This window comes from Geotrypetes seraphini, chromosome 3 (assembly GCF_902459505.1).
Source record: "Geotrypetes seraphini chromosome 3, aGeoSer1.1, whole genome shotgun sequence".
Classification (NCBI taxonomy): Eukaryota; Metazoa; Chordata; class Amphibia; order Gymnophiona; family Dermophiidae; genus Geotrypetes; species Geotrypetes seraphini.
In genome coordinates, this window is record NC_047086.1 from 306,663,094 (window position 1) to 306,688,004 (window position 24,911).

The 24,911-nt window shown below is 43.1% G+C and overlaps 1 protein-coding gene across 1 annotated transcript in view; it reads right to left on the bottom strand.

The window, feature by feature from the left end:
- Positions 1–413: 413 nt before the first annotated feature.
- The window catches only part of PCSK2 (proprotein convertase subtilisin/kexin type 2), a 284,701-nt gene continuing 260,203 nt past the window's right edge, over positions 414–24,911 (bottom strand). Inside the window, exons 11-12 of the mRNA XM_033939434.1 lie at positions 20,178–20,405; positions 414–1,259 (exon numbers count right to left, since the gene is read on the bottom strand). Of these exons, the coding sequence (XP_033795325.1) occupies positions 773–1,259; positions 20,178–20,405 (715 nt within the window). The 3' untranslated portion in view covers positions 414–772. The remainder of the gene's footprint in view (positions 1,260–20,177; positions 20,406–24,911) is intronic.

Sequence of the window (24,911 nt, forward strand, 5' to 3'; positions counted from 1 at the left end):
GCATCTTATGGTCTGAAAAATTTTATACCTTTCAAGTGCCTGTGAAATTTTGACACAGTTAATTATATGACATTATTTTACTACATTTTAGCTCAAATATTTCTAACCTACAAAATTGCTAGAAATTAATGCTAAAATGTCTGTAACATCAACTTAGCTTAAGATAATTAAAACCCCCTTTTATCAAGCCATGTTAGGGTTTTTTTTAAAATTGCCGGCTGCTGCACAAAAGCTCTGGCACTCATAGAATTCTTATGAAGCGTCAAAGCTTTAACCACAATAAAAATCCCTAACGTGGCTTGATAAAAGGGGGCCTTAATATTGTTTAATAGTAATATGCAAATATGATAACTAAATAAGTAGGTAAAATTTCTCATTAAAATTCAAAGCAGTTGCTGAGAAACTGGCACAAAACTCTTATGGGCTTCCTTTTTATTTTTTTGTGCCTCACCCTATATATCTTCACAAACATGGATAAATGACTGAAATATTGGAATTTATTCATATTCTTGCTGCCAGAACTAGATGGCTCCTTATAAAATTACCCTCAAATTGTTTATAATTATGACAGGTTATTAAGAATATATCTATACCTGATTCAATGTAAAAAAGTTATTTTTAATTGCAATTAAATAGGATAATTAATAAGTATATAGAATTTAAATTAAGAAAAGGTAATAAATTTGGCTAGTGGAAGGCCATTCAATAGGTCACATGGTTTGGATAATTGAATGATGAGGAGAGAATCTGAAAAAGGAACAGACATGCGATATTAGTTCCTGCTTAACAGACTCTTCAGACTTCTCTCTACAGCTTCATCCAGTTCTTCTTCAAGTTCTTCCTTCTTAGACATAGCCAATTTAGACTGGTAATCTCTCACTATTTGGTCTATGTAAGGTGCACTTTGGGTCCCATGAAGCATCAGTGTCCATTCTTTTAGTATGCCTCTTTCTGACATCCTTCCGACAAACCCAATTTCAAGAACCCAAGTTCCTCTAGGATCTTCTCCCCAGGTGTGAGTTGTCATGAATGGCCATTTGTCAAACCCCACCTTGGCATCATCATCTCTTGGGCGCCGACTAAGTAATATGGACTTGGTTCCCATTGGTGATGTCATATTGATATTCAGATCTCCTCGCCGGGTAGAATTCACAGTTATGACAGCTTGTACATGTTCAAGATAGCGAACAAAGTTCTCCTTCCCCTCACAAGCATCAGTTGTAAGTGTCAGAACTAGTTTGTCGCTTGACTGTAATTTCCTAAGGTCAAATAAGAAGAGGTTAAGTCAGCAAATATTTGACACAGCTGTTCTTTTTTTTCCCCCATTACAAACAATACTGTGTTTTAAAATTAAATTGATACTAATTCTAAGCTCTTGAGATCCTGAGCCATAGTTTCTATAAAATCAGTATTTCACAACCCAGTCCTAGAGGTACACATAACAGGTTTGGTTTTCAGGATAGCCACAATGGATATGCATGAGAGGTATTTGCATACAGTGGGTAGCTAATGTATGGAAATGTTTCATGCATATTATTATGGCTATCCTGAAAACCAGCTAAGTGTGATTCTAGGACAGGATTGGGAAACACTGCTGTAAACTATGGGGCTCATTTTCAAAAGAGAAAAGCATCCAAAAATGGCATAAAGTGGCATTTGGATGTTTTGTTTGCTAAAACTCCCAAATTACCATTTTCAAAACACATTTTTGCAGATGGTTTTCTAGGTTGTTTGTCTGTAGTGCATCTAACCCCCTCTTTTATAAAGGTGCGCTAAGCTTTTGAGTGCACACTAAATATTAGCACTTGCTAAACATGCGCCAAATGCTAACGCGTGCATGTTAGCCTATGGACATGTTAGCAGTTAGCGCACGTGTTGATTTTGGCATGCGCTAAATCCATGCTGAAACGCTTAGCGTGCCTTTGTAAAAGAGGGCCTAAATCTAAAGAGAGCACATTGGGGGGCAGGTTTGAGTTAGATTAGGGCAGACTATGCAGGTAGTAAGTGATATTCAATGAGATTATGTGGTTTTCTGTGCTTTGGGAACTGGAGGCCCTTTTATTCACAGGTGGTAGTTTGATTAGGACTGTTTTGTTTCTGTAGTGTCCCTTCCTGAAGAAGCCAACCAGTGAAACCTAGGTTGGGGGGGGGGGGGGAGGTCAGTGAAAATGTACCAGTTATTATGATCTGAGAATGTACCTGGAGCAGCTGTGTGTTAGCAGTGTTACCACCATATATACCAGATAAGTTTCAAAATTTCTTTCCAATTGATTGTTTATTGGAATTTGATAGAACGTTTGTTCTGTGGTAATTGGGTGGTGGAGACAGCGAACACGCGATGATGGTCTCCAACACAGCTGTGAATTTTCACTAGAGTTGTAGTTGTGGGTCTTGAGCGTTCACTAAAAAGCATGTTTAAAGTTTTTTTCGATTTTGACTGTTATTATTTTTTTTATATATTCACAATTTAGTCATTTGAAAGGCGATTAAAGAGAGATGTTGGATATTTTTCTGCACTAATGGAACTTTGCAGAAAATGTTCAGGGCAAAACTTTCACATTTGTTTTAGTAACAAATAAGTGCCCCACAGGTGGCCAAACTGATCAGATAGCCACTGGAAGCATGAAGTCATGTCCCCCTCCCCTTACTCCTCCAGTAGTCACAGACTCCCTACCACCCTCCAAAGAAGAGTATAAAACTGTGCATACCAGCCTGTATGACAGCTTCAGATGTTATGGCCAGTTCTATTAGATCAGCAAGCAGGCCTCTGGAGTATCCTAGTAATCAGTGCAGTGGAGTTCAGAGAAGAGGACCCAGGTCCATATCTCACTCTAACTAGTACACTTGTGATGGAAAGCGTGAGCCCTCCAAAACCTATTGTACTGACAAGTAGATGACACCTGCTATTGGGATGGTATACAATTGGGTGCAGTAGGTTTTGGGTAAGTTTTAGGGGGCTCAGCATACAATGTAAGGGGGTTATGGTGAGATATGTACCTGGAACCTTTTATGTGAAGTTCACTGCAGTGCCCCTAGGGTGCCTCACTACTCTGCTGGGATGTCTATATGGCCAGTATGCAAAGAATACTGGCCACTCTTACATCCCAATGGCTGTTTTTTGTGAGTTTTTCACTTGGACTTTTTTTTTTTTTTATGGTTCAAAAAGATAACAAACACATCTAGGAAAAGACTATTTTCTCTATTGGATTTTTGGGCATTTATCCCCAAACATCCAAAATTGGATTTAGACTTAATATTAAAAATGCCCCTCCATGACAACAGCCTTGGCTTTTTTCAAAGTAGAAAGTTCCTGAAATAAGTTTATGTAATTTTTAAATAGAGTATCTCTTGAAAAAACAACAGAGTAAAAATTTGTTCTTTCTGTTTATGAAGAAATGTGCTGCTACTGAACTGCAGAACCATTTTGGGTCATGGTTGAGTAAATGGGAGGGGAGGACAGGAGGGTTCAGCCCAGTTTGCAGAGTCTTGTATCTTTGCAGTAGCTCCCTTGCAACTGGTTGAAGAAATCAGCCACACTGTGATCCTTTACCTTGCCATCCTCCTTCCACCTAGTACAGGGGTCGGCAACCCACGGCTTGTGAGCCACATGCGGCTCTTTGACCACGTCACTGCGGCTCTTCACTTGCTTCAATGGGTTAGTGACAGCAATTCCTAGAGCTGCCTGCCACTAACCAGGAAGCCTTTCCTCTGCCATGTCCTGCCCTCCGTCAGAACTTCCTGTTTCTGCCCGGGCAGGACGAGACAGAAGGGAGGCTTCCGGGTTAGCAGCAGACAGCTGTAGGAATCGCCGCTGACCAGTTGAAGCAAGAAAGAGCATAATATTTGTGAGTGGGGTTGGGGGTGGGGGAGGAAATATCCCTCTTGTAACATAAGAGTGGTGAGAGAGGGAGAAATGGACATAATAGTAGAGAGGGAGAGATGGGCATAGGGGTGGAGGGGAGGGAGATATGGTGTATGGGAAGAGACTTCCAACTACTCACCGAACATGAAACAACTGTGCAGAAATATTTATTTTCTGTAAGTACTTGAAGTTTTGCTTCTGTGTTAAATGCATATATACCCCTATTGCATTAAAAATCATATCTCAAACCACCTTATCTACCCATTGTAGCTCTTTGTAAAACATTTAGGATAAAATGACTCTTTGCTTTAAAAAGGTTGCTGATCCCTGACCTAATAGAAAGGCAAAAGAGATCAGTGTTACCTGCAGAAGCCTCTTAGACTGTTGTCAAGGCATACGAATTGCATCAATGGGTAGGGTTACCAGACATCCGGGAAAACCCAGACATGTCCTCTTATTAGAGGACTGTTTGGATTCCCGGATGGACTTTCCAAAACCTGGCATTTGTCCTGGTTTTGGAAAGCCCTGAAGCGCTCCAGTCCCATCTGGAGGGCCTCTGTGCATGCGTGGATGATATCACACATACCTGTACATGCTCCAGGCCCCTCCCAGCCGCGGCTGGAGTTTGACTTGAAGAAGAGAGGAAGCTTTTTGGGGGTGGAATAGGGCGGGGCTGGAGGCAGAACTGGATGGGGAAGGGGCTGGAGGTGGAATGGGGCAGGAAGGCAAAATCAGCAATGTTGAAGGGAGAAAGGAATCTATCTCTCAGCATGAAGAAAGTTAAGAAAGACAGAGAGAAAAAGAACAAGTGAGAGAGAGAGGGGCACTAATGGTGCTTTTATTTCTCTATTTTCCCTCCCTCCCCTATTGGTACTTTTCTCTCTCTTACTTTCAGTCCTAACAAACCCACATTGGTGCTTTCCTCCCTCCCTTAGTTCATTCCATTCTTTCCTCTCTTCCCCAAAATATATCTCTTTGTGGCACCTCTTCAAACATTCATCCCCTGCTTAAATACCCACAATTCACCCCTCCTTATTTGACCTCCTCCTTGCCTTCTTCCCCTTTGATACAAGCAGAGTCCTGAGTTCCAGAGTAGAAAGAACTGTGACAGAGTTGTTCGAGTCTTTCCATTCTTGTCAGGGTGGGGGGAGGAGAAGAAAGTGAAATAAAAGGAGAGGAGGATAGATGGCTCCTCTCTGCTGAGTGAAATTTAGGGCACCGATGAATAGAGCTAGAGTAAAAGCAACATTCCTTGCTGTTGAATAGGACTGCAGGCCTCATGTATTAAATGCCAGGGGATCACAAACAGATCGTAGAAGGTTATGATGCCGCTGTACCGGGCCATGGTATGCCCTCACCTGGAGTACTGCATCCAGCACTGGTTGCCATACATGAAGAAGGACACAGTACTCCTCGAAAGGGTCCAGAGAAGAGCGACTAAAATGGTTAAGGGGCTGGAGGAGTTGCCGTACAGTGAGAGATTAGAGAAACTGGGTCTCTTCTCCCTTGAAAAGAGGAGACTGAGAGGGGACATGATCAAAACATTCAAAATACTGAAGGGAATGGACTTAGCAGATAAAGACAGATTGCTCACCCTCTCCAAGGTAGAGAGAACAAGAAGGCACTCTCTAAAGTTAAAAGGGGATAGATTCCGTACAAACATAAGGAAGTTCTTCTTCACCCAGAAAGTGGTAGAAAACTGGAACGCTCTTCTGGAGTCTATTATAGGGGAAAGAACCCTCCAGGGATTCAAGACAAAGTTGGACAAGTTCCTGCTAAACTGGAACGTACGCAGGTGAGGCTGGACTCATTTAGAGCACTGGTCTTTGACCTGGGGGCTGCCGTGTGAGTGGACTGCTGGGCATGATGGACCACTGGTCTGACCCAGCAGCGGCAATTCTTATGTTATGTACCTGTATCTCCATACCCTACAGTATGCAGAGGGTAGAGAAGGTAAGATTATAACAGAGGCTGAAGTGATCAAATCGGAGGAAAACTTATTGCAATACAAAGAAAAGGCACCTCAGAGACAGGCCCCTTGAAGTGACACAATCCAGAGGTCCAAAAAAAAAAAATTCCTAAGAAACATCATAAAAGATCTAAAGCCACAACTTCAGGAAGATGACTAACTGAAAAATATCCCTAGCTCTACCAAAGTTGGCCTCCCAACAACCACAAAATCTGAAACAAAATTAAAGAAAAATAAGCTCCCTACAGAAGCTCAAAAAGAACAGAATCCACAAATCTCTTCAATATAGAAAGCTACAGATTGTGCCAGCACGTTTCATAGGACTTCATGTGGAGAAAAACATTCAACATAAGGGGATCCTTTCTCAAATGTAGAATATATTTTTCATTGAAAAGGGTTATGCTGGGGACTCAGGCCAGATATTAAAGACAAGAATCAACTTACATAGACACCATGTCAAATACCAAAAAGCAAACACCGGTAACACTTCTGCAGATGAGCATTTTCTGAGATCAGAGCACTGAATTAAGGCTTAAAAAAAAAAAAAAAAAGCATGGCTGTACTGCTGGGGATTCTCTGAAACCCCTGAAGGCCTTGACGGCACTGATATGAATTTGATTGAGCAGTAACTTCTGCTTGCTGCCTGCTCAACTAATCAAATTACATTAAGCAAAAGTGGTATGCCCGGCCTCAGGGCCTTCAGGGGATTCAGTATATCCTCAGCCCTCTCCAATACTTTTTTGTTTGGTGCAGCATGATTGGTTGAGCAGGCTGCTTGCTCAACCAATCAAACTGCACCAAGCAAGCAAGCAAAAAAATAAAAAAAAAAAAATCCCCCAGCCCATGGGAGTGGTTTTGAGAGGCATTTCCTCTCCCCAGACTTCTACTCTGGGCTTCTCTCACCCACCTGGATGCATACAGGACTATGACACTGCATAAGGTTTCACTTTGTTTTGAATGTCAGCGGGGAGGCACAACAGCAAGCCAACAAGTGAGAGGCAGAGCAGGGAAGCTCACAGTTTCTCCAGGCCACTGCTGACTCCAGAAGGAAGAGGCTTGATTCTATTATTTTTAAGAGAAGGGGAATTGTCATTAAGATTCAGACTCTGGTGTTTAAGATTTGAATTCTATCTGGTGATTAGGAGCACTTAAAACTTTACCAAGACAAACAAGGGCATTATAGTGGTACATATTAAGACTACTATTGGACTTTTTTGAGGAGGACATTGGAAGCGAATGACATTATTTTTGGGTCCATTTTGCCCTGAAAAAGTGATTTCTATCATTGAACTAATACTACTAATCATTTCTCTAGCACTGCTAGATGTACAGAGCACTGTACATTAGCATACAATCCCATAATGGCCATCGCATGAGAAGGACCATTATCATCTCTTCAAGATACGTTTTAGATTTTGCTGTTACAGTTTGTCATTAGGAGATTTTTTATGCCTATGATTGAAATCACAACCCCAGATAATTACTTTATACTTGCAGTCCTCTGATGTGTTTTCTACCTAACAAATGGTGATTTGCTTGTTTTAATACAAGTCTGTATTTTTACTAACATTATGCAGTGAGCACATTTATAGGAGAGTACTTTGTATGGAATGGAATTTTACACAACGGTTCTGTATATGAGTAGATTACATCCTTTTTGGGCTCCTTTTATCTCTATCTGGCAATAGTTACATAAAGACAGTGGCGTAGTAAGGGGGAGGGGAGGTGGTCCGCCCGGGGTCCCACCTCCTTCCCCACCTCCCACTACTGCGCATGCGCACTGCTTCCCTTCCCCCACCCCTCCGTAATGTTCCTGGCGCGAGCAGCAACTCCCAAGCTGCTGTTGGGTCAACATCGGCTCTTCCTCTGATGCCACTTCCTGGATCTGCACCTAGGAAGTGATGTCGGAGGAAGAGCCGATGCTGGCATGACAGCAGCTTGAGGGTTGCTGCCCATGCCAGGAATGTTACAGAGGCAGAGAAGAGGGCAGGGGAGGGGTGCCCCCCTACACCGGGTGCCTCACACCCTCACTACGCCACTGTGTACAGAGGCTGAAAAAAAATTCTTGACTCGGGAAGAGTATAAATAAAAACTGATGTGCTGAGGAGACCACTAGGCTTGGGAAGGGTCATGCTTATGCTTATGTATTTGCTCTGAGAGAGCTGTTCTCTCCTGGCACCTTTGGATGACATCACCCACTTGAGTACCTGACTCAGTCTTGCTTATTGGCAGAAAATGAAATTGACTCCAACTACTATTGTAGAAAAACATGAAAAAAATGGAAAAATGATAAAAATATCATAATATGTCATGAAAAATATGGTGCAGAAATATTTTATTTACAACGCTAAGTCTCTGGAGAAAAGCTCTCTTTCACAAGTCAATGTAAGCATGCTTTTCAGAGAGCAAACAATTATTTTCTAGTTCACAAAGTAGTGCATTGTCTATAAGGTGGTAAAAAGGCCGTGCATATTAATTTAATTGTATCTTGAGCTGATGAATGCCCTTAACTTAATAACAAAGTATTACAGGCTTCATTCTTACATGCTGATGTTTTTTTGGCATATCAATATCGGTAGGCTGCAGAATATATCCCTGTCTGTTTCTACTAATTGACAACGTTGCTAGGGTACATTATAAACTGTGGTCACAAAACTAAATATAGAATTTGTTTCTGCTAAAAACACCCATCCAGAAAATAAAGCAATTAGTCTTGACTGAGGAAAAGGTCAATTTCATGTCCATTTTCTCCAGACAGATTTGTACATAATTTTCTTCTTTTTTTTTCCTGATAAAAGGTATAACAGTACTAAATAAATTAGGGATTTTATAGTCTGAATAGGTATGCTTTCACTTACTTTAGCTTCTAGAAATCTCTGTTTTAATGCTATATAGCCTAGGAATATGGATGATTTATTTTCTCTGTTTATTTTCATTGGTGAGGAATTGGCATTTTATTTCATGTCTAAAAAGAAACATTAACTGTCAACCCAAAGTGCCATTTCCTGCACTAAAAAAATCTTGTACCTCTTAAATATGCACCATATATACTTGAAAATAGACTGAGATTTTGGGGCTAAAAAATGGACCAAAATTGGGGGTCTTGGTTTATATTTGGGTTAGCGCTCACCCCCCCCCCCTGCTCCCAGATCTGTTGCAGGCCTCCCCCGGACCTGCAGTAAGCCCTGGTGGTCCAGCGATGGGCCGGGATAGGAGGTGGCCAAGGGGAGATATGATAGAGGTCTTTTGCTTACAATTATGAACCTGATATTTAAAATGGTTTAACCAAGAAGGAAAGGCTCCTGCCCAGTTAAGTGGCACTGACCATGAGTCCCAGGATTTTAATGCCACGTAACCAAATAGTGTCACTGAATATCTAGGGAGACTGCTATGATACTATCTGGATAGTGCTAGGGTGGACCAGGGGTGGATTTGGAGGTGTGATTTTATGAGTTAGCAGAGATTTTCAGTCTACTGAAAGTGTACAGAAAAGGCAAAAATGCTGTCCTAACTTTATCCATGCTGTTTTCTGGGTACTGGTCTGAATATTAGCTGGTGCTGGGATCAGTGGCATAGTAAAGGGGCAGTCTGCCCCAGGCACTGTCTAAATTGGGGCACCAGCACATCTCTGCCCTCCTTCCCCGCCCACGTACTTCTTTAATTCTTCACCAACGCGAGCAACTACTCTGATCTGCTGCTCGCATTGGCCTGGCTCCCGCTGAAATAACTTCCGGGTCACAGAGCCAAGAAGTGACATCAGAGGGAAATCCAACGCCAGTGTGAGCAGCAGGCCGGAGAAGCTGCTTGCGCTGGCGACGATTTAAAGAGGTCCAGGGGTGGGAAGGGAGGGCACAAGTATGGCGTGAGGAGGCACGGAAGGAGCGGAGGGTGGTGTGGAAGGAGCAGAGGGGCAGAGAGGAGGGCAAAGGGGGTGGCCTGCCCCTGGAGCCCCCTATCCTTGCTACATCACTGGCCAGGATAATTTCTGGCAGCCAAGCAAGACTCAGATATTCAGTGTCATCTGCCCAGATAAAGTCTGGCATTAAATATCCAAGTCAAGTTCTGCCTGCTGTGATCAGTGTCTTAAAAATTGCAGATTCCTGCAAGCTGAATGTCAGGCCCATAGAAATTGGGGGTTCATCTCAGTATATTTGTGAATAAGTACTTGTTACTCTGTTATTATCAATTAAAGTTCTAATAAAAGTTCACACCTCATGATATCTTCATGCCACCCCTTACAATATCACTTGCTATAACGGCTGAGATGAGACCTGCTTACCTATTAAACAGAAACAAATGGCAGGGTGGAGGAGGTTTGGGGGTCAGACCAATCATGATACACACAGCTGGATAGGACCAGCTTACCTGCAAAAGTCGCCACTGACCATTTCAAAAGGTAAGCAAGCATCCACAAGAGGCTATACAGATCTTCAAAGAAAGAGATGCAGAAAGGAGCAGAGCCAAGTCCAATATATAGGGGGAAAAAGTCCTTTATTTAACATTACCTGACGTGGACCACATTTTGCCACACATGGGCTGCATCAGGAGTTTCAGAGTGCCAAAAGGGGAGTATTAGATCTAAAGTTCCGAAATGACTGGTATACTACTCACTTCGACTAAAATCTCAGCCAAACACAAGCTATTAAAAATGCCTACAGCAATCAGTGCTCCTACTTCAAAAGGTAAATCCTGTGTGTAGTATGCCACAAGTACCTGGCAAGATCCCAAAGGAGTAAAACAAATTTTATACTGTTTATCCTAGTTATAAGCAGTGGATTTTCCCAAGTCCATCTTAATAATGGCTTATGGACTTCTCTTTAGGAAATTATCCAAAACGTTTTAAAACCCTGCTAAGTTAAAACATAAGAACATAAGAATTGCCATACTGGTGGAGTCAAGATAGTGACAGCTTAGGCGACAGCGTTTACATCAAAGAGTCCTGCACGTGAGGAAAGTTACCTTTTAAAGTATGCCACATTCTAAGAGAAAGAGTAGCGTCCGTTCTGACCCCTCCATGATAAGGACGTCTACCCCAACTCAGCACACCATGCTGGATTTTGCCATTGTAGCCGCTGGTCCTCGACTGTCTGGAGGGTTTCTCGAGCTTTCTCCGGTGGGAGGAGTTGCCGGATATGCCGGTTTGGAGGTCTTCCTCTCCCCTCCATGGGCTGTCCCACCGCTGCATCACATTCCACTCGTGGCCCAGTTGGGGGAACCTTGAATGGAGCTGTTTGAAGGCACAGGAACCACAAGAGAATGAGGAGAGCAGGGAGCTCTGGGAGCTGCCTTGGTATCTGACCCAGGGAAAAAAAAAACTATGGTAGTGACTCTCGAGAGCATATAGGAGAGTTTTGAGAGACTGAACTTAATTGTTGCCAGATCTTCCCAGGAGGTGGCCAATCTTGTGGGTACCATTGATGGCTTGGGGAAGTTTTTGGCTAACACTATGGAAAAGTTTACTTCAGAAATTAAAAAAAGTTAAGGAAAATATGGAGGATTTACAGGCTTTAACAAACGGGATGTTGAAAGAAAAAATTATTCTACATAGAAAGATTAAACAATTAGAAAATGATAATCGGAGGTTAAATATATGTTTATTGAACTTTCCAAAATCTCTGGGAGTGTCGCCATTAGAAATGTTTAAAAAATATCTGGTTGAAGTGTTGAAATTTCCTCTGATCTTATTCCACCTTTAAATCGTAAATATTATTTAACTATTAAGAAAGTCAGGTCCTACCCCAGAAGATGAAGTATTACATATGGTTGAACCTCTAAACGTTATTGATTTACTAGAAGCTACACCGTCCGAAGATATAGAGAGAGCTACATTATTGTTTACTTTGGTTTTGAACAAGATGCTAATGCCATTGTAAGATTATATTTTCATAACTCTCAAACATTGTCTAATGGGAAAAAAGTTTTGATCTTCCCTGATGTCACAAAGAACAAACAAGACTGGAGAAAACTGTTCTCGGCTATGAGATCTGAGACATTAACTCTTGGAGCAACATTCCATTTGGAATATCCACACAAATGTTTAATCAAGTATTTAGGAGTGATATATGTCATCTTTTATGCCAGAACAACTCCGAGCTTTCCTGGATCTAAAGAAAATGGCAGCCGGGAAAGTTTAGTAAGAACTTTTTTGAGATAGCCATAAAGAACTGAAAAAGGGCCTTTAGCTGTTAAGCCTATTCCTAATTGTAATTTGCTTTATTTGAGTTGCTCTTCACTCTATCCTCCATATTGTGGTCTAAGAAAGATTTAAACTGTTTTGCTTTTCCAGTTTGATATATTGAGTTTCTTGTAATGTTTTCCATCTGTTTTGCCTAAACAAGAGATCTCTTATAAAATTAAGTTGAAATTGCAATAATTTTTTTTTTTTTTAAAGAATTGCCATACTGAGACAGACCGAAGGTCCATCAAGCCAAGTATCCTGTTTCCAATAGTGAGCAACCCAGGTTCCAAACACTTAGCTAGATCCAAAGGAGTAAAACAGATTTCATGCTGTCAATAATGGCCTATGGACTTCTCCGTTAGGAAATTATCCAAATCTTTTTTAAACCCTGCTAAGCTAAATTTCATCACATTCTCTAGCAATGAATTCCAGAGTTTAATTTCATGTTGTGTGAAGAAATATTTTTTTCTAGTTTGATTTAAATCTATTACTTAGTAGCTTCATCACATGCCCTCTAGTCCTAGTATTTTTGGAAAGAGTAAGCAAGTGATTCACATCTACCCTTTCCACTCCACTCAGAATTTTATAGACGTCTTATCATATCACTCCTGAGCCATGTCTTCTCCAAGCTGAAGAGCCCTAGCCACTTTAACCTTTCCTCTTAGGGAAATTGTCCCATCTCTTTTATCATTTGATGCCCTTCTCTGTACCTTTTCTAATTCCGCTATATCTTTTTTGAGATATGGCAACCAGAATTGCACACAGTATTCGAGGTGCGGCCATACAATAGAGCGATACAGGGGCATTATAACATTTTCATCATTGTTTTCCATTCCTTATCTGATAATTCTATTTTCTTTCTTAGCTGCCGCCACACATTGAGCTGAGGGTTTCAATTTATCCTCAACAATGACACCTGGATCCTTTTTCTGAGAGGTGGCTCCTAATGTTCATCACTTATAGTTTGGGTTTCTCTTTCCCAAATGCATCATTTTGCACTTGCTCACATTAAACGTCATCTGCCATTTTTATGCCCAGTCTCCCAATCACAAAAGGTTACCTTGTAATTTTTCACAATCCTCTTGTGATTTAACAACTTTGAACAACTTTGTGTCATCAGTTATTCCCATCTCTAGATCATTGATAAATGTGTTACTGCTGGTCCCAGCACAGACCCCTAAGAAACCCCATTATTTACCCTTCTCCATTGAGAATATTGACCATTTAAACCTACTCTCTGTTTTCTGTCTTTCAACCAGTTCTTATTCCATAAGAGGACATTACCTCCTATCCCCTGACATTCTAATTTCCTCAGAAGTCTTTCATGAAATACTTTGTCAAATGCCTTTTCAAAATCCAAAAACACAATTTCAGCTGGGTCACCTTTATCCACATATTCATTCACCCCTTAAAAGAAATGCAGTAGATTGGTGAGGCAAGATATCCCTTGACTAAATTCAGGTTGACTTTCTCTCATTAATCTACGCTTATGTATATGTTCTGTCATTTTGTTCTTTATAATAGTCTCTACCATTTTGACCGGCAGCATTGTCAGACTCACTGGTCTAAAATTTTCTGGATCATCTCTGGAACCTTTTCTAAAAATTGGTGTCACATTCACCACCCTCCAGTCTTCTGGTACTATGCTGGATTTTAAAGAAAAATGATTAAAAATAGCACTGCAAGTTCGTTTTTCAATTCTATCAGCACTCTGTGATGTATATCATCCGGTTCAGGCAATTTGCTACTGTTCAGTTTGTCAAATTGGCCTATTACATCTTCCAGTGTTAGAGAGATTTGAGTTTCTCTGATTCAACAGAATCGAATACCATTTCTGGCACTGGTAATTTCCCAAACAAAGCAAGCAGAACACTTTGCCTTCGAGTAAACACAGTCAAACAAAAGAGGCAAGGGAGGTATCTTTTCAACCAACGATAAAGTCTTTATTGGTTGAAAAGACACCTCCCTTGCCTCTTCTGTTTGACTGGTAACTTCCCCACATCTTCCTTGGTGAAGGCCGAAGTAAAGAATTAATTTAATCTCTCCGCTATGGCCTTGTCTTCCCAGAGAGCCCCTTTTATCCCTCAATTATCTAGTGGTCTAACTGATTCTCTTCCTAGCTTCTTGCTTTTAATATACCTATAAAAAAGCTTTTACTATATGTTTTTGCTTCCAATGCAATCTTCTTTCAAGGTCTCTCTTTGCCTTCCTTATTTACATATTGCATTTGGCTTGATATTTCTTGTGTTGTTTACAATTGTTTTTAGTTGTATCCTTCTTCCACTTTCTGAAAGATTCTCGTTTAGCTCTAAGAGCTTCCTTCAACTCACTCATTAACCATACCGGCTGCTGTTTGGTCTTCCTTCCTCCTTTTTTAATATATCAAATATGTCTGGTCTGGACTTACAGAATGGTATTTTTGAATTACATCCACACCTGATGTACATTTTTGACGTTTGCAGCTGTTCCTCTAAGTTTCTTTTTTACCATGTTCTTCATGTACCATAGTCTCCTTTTTTAAAGTTAAATGTTGTTGTATTGGATTTCCTGTGTGAACTTATTCCAGGAATAATATCAAATCTGATCTTGTTGTGATCATTGTTATCAAGTGGCCCCAGCACTATTACCTCCTTCACCAATTCATGTGCCCCACTAAGCACTAGGTCTAGAATTGCTTCACTTCTTGTCGGTTCCTGAACTAGCTGCTTTATAAAGCAGTTCTTGATTTCATCAAGGTATTTTGTCTCCCTAGTATGCCCTGATGTTACATTTACCCAGTCAATGTCACAAACACAACATATAATCCACTCCCTTCCAATGTATGGGGATACAACACTAACCCAAAGAAAGAGCATAGAACAAGTGGAGAAAAAAAAGACCTCAGTTCAAGCAAATCAGAAGAGTAGCTGAGAATTACTGCTACCGCCTCAAAGGACAAATGCAGCAAATCAACTAAATTATTGGTCAAAGAAAAAAAAACTCCACTTCTCAAAAAACGCTAGAACCTGTGGCTCCCTCTCATCGGAAAAAGAGAGACTCCACACTGAAAATATTCATATCATTAACTGTCAATGAAAATCAAAATAATGGCCAATTAGCTTATAGATTATATCCCAGCAGCGCCTGTAGAAATTGAGTTCCCAACAGGTATATCCTGTTTCGAAGATTGCATCTTCAGAGGAACTCCTTACATTTATTTCTCCTGAGGATGCAATCTGCAAAACAGGATATCCTGTTGGGAACTCAGGGCTCCTTTTACTAAGGTGCGCTAGTGTTTTTACATTGCCACATATGCTAAACCCACGCTATGTGCCAAAAACTAATGCCAACTCAATGGTGGCGGTAGCATCTAGCGTGCCCACTAAAACCGCTAACGCAGCTTAGTAAAAGGAGCCCTCAGTTTCTACAGATGCAACTAGCACATAGCCATTAATTCCAGAAACAGGAAAATTGACCTAATTGTGGCTGCAGCACAAGTAGCCTTGGTGTACGGGAAAGACCCACGGTAAGAATGCATTAAGGCAACATTTGCCACAACTTTAATAAAAGGACCCCTTAGGTACTTATTTATTTATTTTGTTATATGGCAGATGAGGTTCAACGTGGATAAGTGTAAAGTAATGCATGCATGTAACAAAAATCTCATGCACGAATACAGGATGTCCGGAGTGGTACTTGGAGAGACCTCCCAGGAAAGAGACTTGGCAGTTATGATCGACAAGTCGATGAAGCCGTCCATGCAATTTGTGTCGGCGGCGAAAAGGGTGAACAGAATGCTAGGAATGATAAAGAAGGGGATCACAAACAGATCGGAGAAGGTTATTATGCCGCTGTACCAGGCCATGCTGCACCCTCACCTGGAGTGCTGTGTCTAGCACTGGTCGCCGTAGATGAAGAAGGACACGGTACTACTCGAGAGGGTCTAGAGAAGAGTGACTAAGATGGTTAAGGGGCTGGAGTAGTTGTCGTATATTGAAAGATTAGAGAAACTTGGCTTCTTCTCCCTTGAACAGAGGAGATTGAGAGGGGACATGATTGAAACATTCAAGGTACTGAAGGGAATAGACTTAGTAGATAAGGACAGGTTGTTCACCCTCTCCAAGGTAGGGAGAATGAGAAGGCACTCTCTAAAATTGAAAGGGGATAGATTCCGTATGAACGTAAGGAAGTTCTTCTTCACCCAGAGAGTGGTAGAAAACTGGAACGCTCTTCCGGAGTCTGTCATAGGGGAAAACATCTTCCAGGGATTCAAGACAAAGTTAGACAAGTTCATAATGAACAAGGAGGTACGCTGGTAGGACTAGTCTCAGATAGGGTGCTGGTCTTTGACCAAAGGGCCGCTGTGTGAGCAGACTGCTGGGCATGATGGACCACTGGTCTGACCCAGCAGCGGCAATTCTTATGTTCTTATGTTACTATGTGCTACATTTCTCTTCAAATTAATATCAAGAGCAATTTACAAACTAATGTGATAATCAGAAATATATTACAAATGTTGATGGCAACCATTTCACAAACGCAAACCAGAATGGGAGATGAGTTTGTATTTTTACGTTGAGCTACAAATATCTGGAACACGTAAGAAGAAACGTTCTATTGTACAGCACAAGTGACTCACTCCCTAAAGTTAGGAGCAGTTGAAAAACTGACAAAAAGAGCCTTCATCCCTTTCTTAAATTTTCAGCATGAGCTTTCTTGCCAAATGTCAGGCAGAAGAGCAATTCAAAACAATGAGGCCAGACAGCTAAAAGCAGTAGGTTGTGAGGAATCCAATCTCAGTTTTGATGCCATGGGAACAGTTTAAAAAATTGCCTGTGAAGATCTAAGATTTGTGGACTGGGTAATAGAGGATCAAAGCAGGGAGCAAGAAAATTTGGGATTTATATGCAGTAGATATGATGTGCTAAAATCAGAACTTAAACTTAATCCAGTCAATATTCAGTGCTATTTAACTGCCCAGAAATGGCACAGACCAGTAAATAGCACTTAATCAGCTAAATACAAATATTCCCAGGGGACATTTTATGCACCTATGCAAGCAGAATTCCAGTGATTTTTTTTTTTTGTAGGTGCCAATAGGTACCTTGAAATTTGTTTTAAAAGATCTTTTATTTCTGTTATTTTCCTCAATAAACTGCAGATATTGAAGGTTCATTTACCCTCCCCCTTTTATAAAACCGTATCTTGGTTTTAGCACTGGTCACGGTAGTAACAGCTCCGACTCTCATAGAATTCCTATGAGCCTGGGAGCTGTTACCGCCACGGCCGGCCCTAAAAAAAACACACAACGGTTTTGTAAAAAGGGGGTTAATAATTACGGTGAAACCTTGGTTTGCGAGCATAATTCATTCCAGAAGCATGCTCGTAAACCAAAGTGCTTGTATATAAAAGTGAGTTTCCTCATATAAAGTAAGGGAAACTGCTTCCATCCCACCCCACTGCATCCCCAAAAGACCTTCCCCGAGGCCACTGATGCACTTCCACCCCACCCCACCACATCCCAAAAAGACCCTCCACCCCTGAGGCCACTGGCGCGCTTCCACATCTCCCCTAGAAACCGAAAATCTCATTAGAATCTCGGAGAGAGTGGGAGCCAGAAGGCCTTGAGCATGCACAGATGCTCAAGGCCCAGCAGAGATCAGCGGCAGGTTCTTTCGGTTCTGGCACATCCTGTAGATTGGTGCTGTGTGCCAGTGCCCGTTTATGGTAAGGATTTGGACAGGCGGGGGGGGGGGGTGATGCCGGTTCTCGGGGGTAGGGGCTCGCATATCGAGTCAGCGCTCGGTTTGCGAGGCAAGATTTGCAAGAATGTTTTGCTCGTCTTGCAAAACACTCGCAAACCACGTTACTCGCAAACTGAGGTTTGACTGTACTGCTAGATTTTTTTTGCATAAAATGTCTTTTTATCAATGTATCATTGCTGATTGTCAAAATATAAAAGTTATAGTTATAAAACCAAGAAATGTGCTCCATTAAGCAAAAATAATAGCAAAGAAAAACAGAGCTTTATGTAATCAGTGGCTTTGATCAACCCCAGGATGGGCTTTAAAACATTAAAAAAATTATTTTCTGATGTTGCACAATCAAATTCATGGGAAAAACTTCAATTTACACAGTTTTCCCAACTTTAGGTTTTTCTGGACAACCCTAATGTGCTAAGCATTCCATATGTGAATGTTATATTCATGTATTCAAGTGCTAGTATTCTTTAATCTTAGGCCCTCTTTTACAAAGGCGCACTAAGCGGTTTAGCACGTGTTTAGCACGTGCTAAATTAATGCATGCGCTAACTGCTAACACATCCATAGGATAACATGCACGCATTAGCATGTGTTTAGCGCATGATAATATTTATCATGCGCTAAAAAGCATAGCACACCTTTGTAAAAGAGGGGGTTAGTTTGTAAATGGCACTTACTTTTAGGCACTAAGGCCCTCTTTCACAACGGTGCATTAAGCATTTTATCGTGCGCTAAATCAACTTGTGTGCTAACCGCTAATGTTTCCATAGGATAACATGCACGCGTGTTTAGCGGGTGATAATATTGCGTGCTAAAAAGCATAGCGCACCTTTGTAAAAGAGGGGGTAAGGCCCTTATTCTATGAAGTCCACCTAAATTTAGGTGCTGAAATAGGCACCAAGACTCGGGTTCTCTACAAGGCGCCGATATCAGTGGTTGCCTAAAATCAGCCACTAATCGCATGTCAGTCATGTGACGGCATCCTATAGAGACTCATACATCTGAGAAAGACAGGTGCCGGAAATGTAGGCCAAGTTTTCTAGGCCTACATTTCCGGCAGCTATCTTCAAATGAATCACACCTATGTAGGCGCTTTACAGCACCTAACGCCACTTCCAGTGTTAGCCACACCCATTGTGGCATTAGGTACCGTAAAGCACCTACATAGGTGTGATCTCAGCACCTTTTATTTAGGCGCAAGTAGGCGCTTTAACAGCAGATTTTTTTCCGTTTTAAACGGCATTTGTTAAATAACTTAAGGCGTTTAAGTTTAGGTGCTGTTTCTAGAAATTCCCCCCCCCTGATTATATAAAACTTAGGCACCCATTATAGAATTACACTTAGCGTCACCTAAGCATGCTTAGGCAGCACTTGGCATCCTAACATTTAGGCAGCCCCAATTTATACCAGGGTTTTCTATGCCTTAAGCTAGGTGCCGATATCAGAGCCTAAAAGTGCCTGATTCACAAAGAGGCACCTAACTTCTTCACCCAGAGGGTGGTGGACACCTGGAATGCGCTTCCAGAGGGGGTGGTTGAGCAGAGTACGGTTTTGGGTTTCAAAAAGGGATTGGACAAGTTCCTAAAGGGTAAGGGAATCCAGGGGTACAATTAGAGGGTTACTATACAAGACAAAATGCTCTTGAGTAATAGATCACTACAGGTCATTGACCTGGGGGGCCGCCGCGGGAGCGGACTGCTGGGCATGATGGACCTATGGTCTGACTCGGCAGAGACAATGCTTATGTGCTTAACTCGAAAATACGCCCATGATCTGTCCCTAACCATGCTCACTTTTAGTGCAGGCACTTTGGGATAGCCATCTACATTTTATAGAATCGAGGTTTTCAAGTGAGATGCCTAACTTTCAATTAAGTGCAATTAGAGCTGATTGTGAGGTGTTGCCTGTGACTCAATTAAAGTAGGTGCCTACACCTAACTATAGGCGGACTTTATGTAATCAGGGCCTAAGGGTTATAGAATTGCGGGGTACGTGGAAACAGGATACGCTCTTTTCTCTATGAAGTGTGCATGCTCAATAATTTGCACATGTGCAATAATTCAAACATGCATGGTGGCTCTGCTGTTAGGAAATGTGTTTTTCCGCTAATTTTCATTTGATAAGAACATAAGAATAGCCATACTGGGTCAGACCAATGGTCCATCTTACCCAGAAGCCCGTCTTCACGGTGGCCAACCCAGGGCAGTAGTATCTGGTAAAACCCCAAATAGTAGCAACATTCAATGCTAATGACATGCTGTGACAAAGGAAATATCAACAACTTATCCTATGTTGCAAACAGCAGCCCATCCCTATCTTTCAAGGCTATTCTTAAGCAACAAGGATTACCAATATAAATGTGCAATTAACCAATCTTCTTATCTCTGGGCAGATAAGTTCTTAGAGAACTAGTACGTTTCCACTTACTGTGGTTCTTGGATGGAACCTCCCACACAGTGAAATCTCTCAGGTATGGTCTTCCAGTCTTTTGCCATTTGTACCATCGCACCTGCATCCAATACGCCATAGCCAAACAAATGGTTAAACTCCAGACCAACTCCATTCCTGCGCCACCGATGAACTTCATCGTGAAGCTGGTTCCTTTTGGACGTAAGCACGGTTAAGTGCTGCAAATCTCTCCAAGTCAAATCAGGACTGGAAAAGAATAAAGATGGAATGGGCTCTTAATTTGTATTACTGGCTCCAAAAGTGGCCATCTATATAATCCCTGGACAGAGTAAAAAAAATCTATCTATGGCTGGTTCCTGAGGCTCAAAAAAAGACTAGAGACTGCAGTAGGATTTGGCGACACATAAGCACAGAGATGGGGGTAACTTTATATGCAGAATCGGCTGTTTATAAAATTGCACATTCAATTTTGCCCATGAAAGTACCTATGTCTACACAATCACAACTAGGCTTTCCTGGGGGTGTAGGGTGTGCAGAATAGAGATGGTGTTGTGAAGTACACTTGTTTTTTGAAAAAATATGAGGTTATCCACATATATCCAGAATCAATATATGACGCCCAAAATTGGGTGCTGAATCAAGATATATGCCCAACTAAATTGGTCAACGAGCCACTTAGTGCCAATATTCAGGTGCCAGTTGCCACTATTGGCACCAGTTTGGATATGCACATCTTGCTGCATGTTATTCTAAAATAATGTGTGCCCAAATCCCACCACACTCAACCATACAGGAGCCATGCCATGGAAGATGCATGGGTGAGTACTACTGCCACAACTACTAGTTATCATTTCTATAGTGCTACTAGACATGCGTAGCACTGTACTTCTCCCTCCGTATTCATGGGAGATGCGGGCGGACCATAGGCACAAATATGGAAAAACCGCGAATAACTTTTTATATGTTATTCATGGTTTTTAGAAAATGTCATTTTTATTTTTGAAACCGCAAATAACTTTTCTACTGTTATTTGCGGTTTTTGAAATAAGCAGCGATTTCAGGGCTTAGAGCAGGCAAACAGCGATTTCAGGACTTGGAGCAGGCAAGACGCAATTCCCAATGTTTCTTAGCGATTTACAAAGAATTAAGGGCTTGGAACAGGCAAGCAGCGATTCCCAGCGATTCACTGGCTTTGGGTAGCGATTCACAAAGAATTAAGGGCTTGGAACAGGCAAGCGATTCCCAACAATTGCCAGCGATTCACAAAGAATTAAGGGCTTGGAACAGGCAAGCAGCGATTCCCAACGATTTCAGGGCTTGGAGCTGGCAAGCAACGATTCCCAGCGATTCAAAGAGAATTTAGGGCTAATAGCAGGCAAGCAGCAATTCCTAGCGATTTTCTCCATGCATGCTGGGAAGAAGCCTTTCTCTCTATGGATGCTGGGAAGATATTTGTTTGATGGTCGGTATATCAAATTGTAAATAAACTTGAAACTTCCCAGTGCACACTGGGAAGCAGGGAAGCAGTAATTTTGTGGGAGAAAGCATGGAAGCAGCGATTTTCAGATTGAATGGTAAGCGATAAACTTTTTTATCGGTATAGTAAAAGGAAAAATAACTTTAATGATGATGTAATTTGAGGGTGGGGCAGAGTCAGCAGCCGAAAAATCGTGAATAAGCAAATCCACAGATATGGAAACCGCAGATACGGAGGGAAAAGTGTACATCAAAACATAGTAGAAGAGCCAATCCCTGCTCGAAAGAGCTTACAATCTAGTCAAGACAGACAAACTGGACTAGAAGGTGCATCAATACACTATGATCAGGTGAGGGAATTACAGAGGAAATGATATGACAGATGTTAGTGCTTAGCAGGTGGGTTGGAGTTTGGAATTGAGTCAGGGGCATTCCTAAAATTTGTACACAGTGTTATAGACTCCCGGGCATGTGCCTAAATTGGCGGCTGGTAATTACTCCTGGTTTCAGCAGGTGTGTCCTGGCGCCCAAATTTGGGTGCCAATATCAGCATATAATGCTACTTCTATAATGGGCACTCAAAAGATGAGTGATTTTGAGTGCCATTTACTAAATCTAGTCCATAAAGTATGTACATACATTTATATCAGCTTCGGTGCATCTATAAAATTGTCATTAGTGTGGTTGGTTTCTAGAACCTTTTTTATAAAGGCACATGTATAAAGTCGGCTTAAAATAGAGACCTTCTTGGACTTCAAACAAAGGCTTCCCATTATAGAATGACACTCCCCATCCTAGTGTATATTCCCTGAAAGTATATTCAGTATACAAAATTTATTGCTGAGAGACTTTTGTAATTTCCTATCATCATTCACTGTACTTTCGAGTATGTTTCAAAGTGTGATGTTCAGAAATATGTCACTGACAAAGAAGTAAAGTTAAAAGCGTAACATTGATTTTCTCTTCAATCTTATTGCCCTTTTTCCAATTGTAATATTAACTAACTCTGGGTAAGTGTGCAATTTTTCTTCATTAGGAACTTAGCACGATTTTAACTGACATAGCAGCTAATCAGTCGCCTCTTAGTAAGATAATCAGATGGCTCGATGACATCTGCACTAGTCAGGTTCCACATTTTTCCAATGAAAGTAAAGCTGTAAATTCCCCAGAAATGGGGGCAAGCGGATCAAGGGGGGATATTATGACTAGGTCATCTCTTCCAAATGGCAGGTTGCTGTCAGAGCACATTAGTTTAATGATTATTTTCATGAGCAGACTTTAAAGTCTGTTAACATAAAGAGTAGCCCGAGACCCCCGTGTCGATGGGCGTAGAATAACACGGGGCTGGCTGGCCTGCGTGTTGCCCATCGGCCGGGGCGGTAGGAGGGGCGGTGATAGTGGAGGGGCAGTAGGATTGGAGGGGTCAGTGCAGGGGATTCAAAGGGATTGGTGGAAACGGGAGCGCGCGGTGGGGGGGGGTGAGTGACCTTATAAAAGGGGAAGGTGGGGAGGACTCAACCGTCGTGGGTCCTCCTGAGCCGAATTTCGCGTTGCGTTGCGTTCCGGTGCCCCTTTTCTGGCTTGTGTGATGGCGGACCGATCGGCGGTGGCGGAGGAGCGGGAGCGCGACGAGGCCGAAATTTCGTTTCGGGCGGGGGACTCTCTGGTGGAGGACCCGGCGGAACAGGTGGGTGTCGTGGGTGGGCAAGACCGGAGCAGGCCGAAGCGACGCTCGAAATCTGCTGCGCTTTCGGTGATTGCTTTGGCCTGCTCGGCGGGCGGGGCGAGTGGGCGGGCTTCTGGGACAGAGAGGTCAGAGCGCGTTGCGACGGCGAAGGGGGGGGGGGCCCAAAAAGTGCTCGGGGAAGACCAAGTCGGGCAGGCAGGCGTCTGCTCGGCCTGTGGACCGCAGCGGGGCGGCTCCTGGCTTTGCTCAGGAGTCGGTGGAGGAGGCACGCGGTGCAGGGCCAGCCCCGCCCACCGGGTTGGTGCAGCCGGGGTTGCTGGGAGCGGCTTCTGCGCCTAGCACAGGGATATTGCATGCTACACCGGGGCTGGGGGCGGATAGGTTATCCCAGGGGGACAGGGGACAGTCTCAACCCTCTCCTCAGCCTTCTACTAGTTGGGGGTCTGGTGGTTGGGGTGGGGGTCACATGGGTCCTTGGGGGTCTCCCTATGGCATGATTCCTTGGTGTTCCGGGCAGCAGGGTTGGGGTTCCGGTGTTTTCCCCCCGTCCTGGGGGGGTGGTGTGAATCCTGGTTGGTTGGGTGGCTCATTACCTTTTGGAGTGGGAGGTCCAGGTTGGGGTATGCCGGGGGGTGGCGTTCCGGGCTCTGTTTCTGGCTGTGGTTTCTTTTCGCAGAGTCCACCAATGGTTCCGGAACACCAGTGGAGTGCGGCGGGAGCTGCTCCGGGTCCCTTTCTTGGCAGCATGGATGGCGTCCCGGATCGACAGCGTGGCGTGGGAGCATCGGTGTCATCAGCATCGGAGGCAGCGGCTGTTGACGGAGGCGTCGCTGGTCCCGTGTCGGGAGTGGTGGTTGCTGGCCGTGGCGTCACTGTTGAGGAGCAACGTTCGGTGGCGTCTGCTGAGGCTGCTGCTAGTGGCCTCTCCTTGGCTGAGGCTGGACCTTCCACGTCAGGTACTGTTGCGCCTGCTGGGGACTCTGGGGTGAAACCCGGGGGGAGGAAGGGTAAGGGGAAGCGGCGGCGCAGAAGGGATTCATCCTCTTCGAGTCGGTCTTCCTCTTCGTCCTCGTCTTCCTCATCGGCGTCTTCTTCCCCTCGGGCTAGACCGGTTAAGGAGGGAGGTCCGGAGGGAACGGGGGGAGGGGTGCCCCAAGGGGATGGTAGAGGGGTGCCTGCGTTGGTTGCTTTGACGGAATTATGGGAGCGAGTACCGCGCGATTTACGGCGCAAGATTCGGCACCGTGACTGTATTGACATTTTTCGTCTCTTGGAAGGCAGGGCACATCGGCGTAGTAGGAAAAAATCAAAACGAGCGGGGAGTGCAGTTAAACCTTTGCCAGTCCCGCGGTCCATCCTTAACTGGATACGGGCCTTCATGCGGCTGGCCAGTGTTTGGGGGAGGTACCGTCCCGAGGATTATGGTTTATTGTTAGCGTACGCCGAGTCGGTGCTTGATGCGTATCAGCGATTTGGGGGCTGGACGTGGTTGAACTACGACGAGGCTTTCAGGGATAAGATGGAAGAGAACACGCATATGTCGTGGGGCACGCAGGATGTTAATCTGTGGCTCACCCATATGTCCTCAA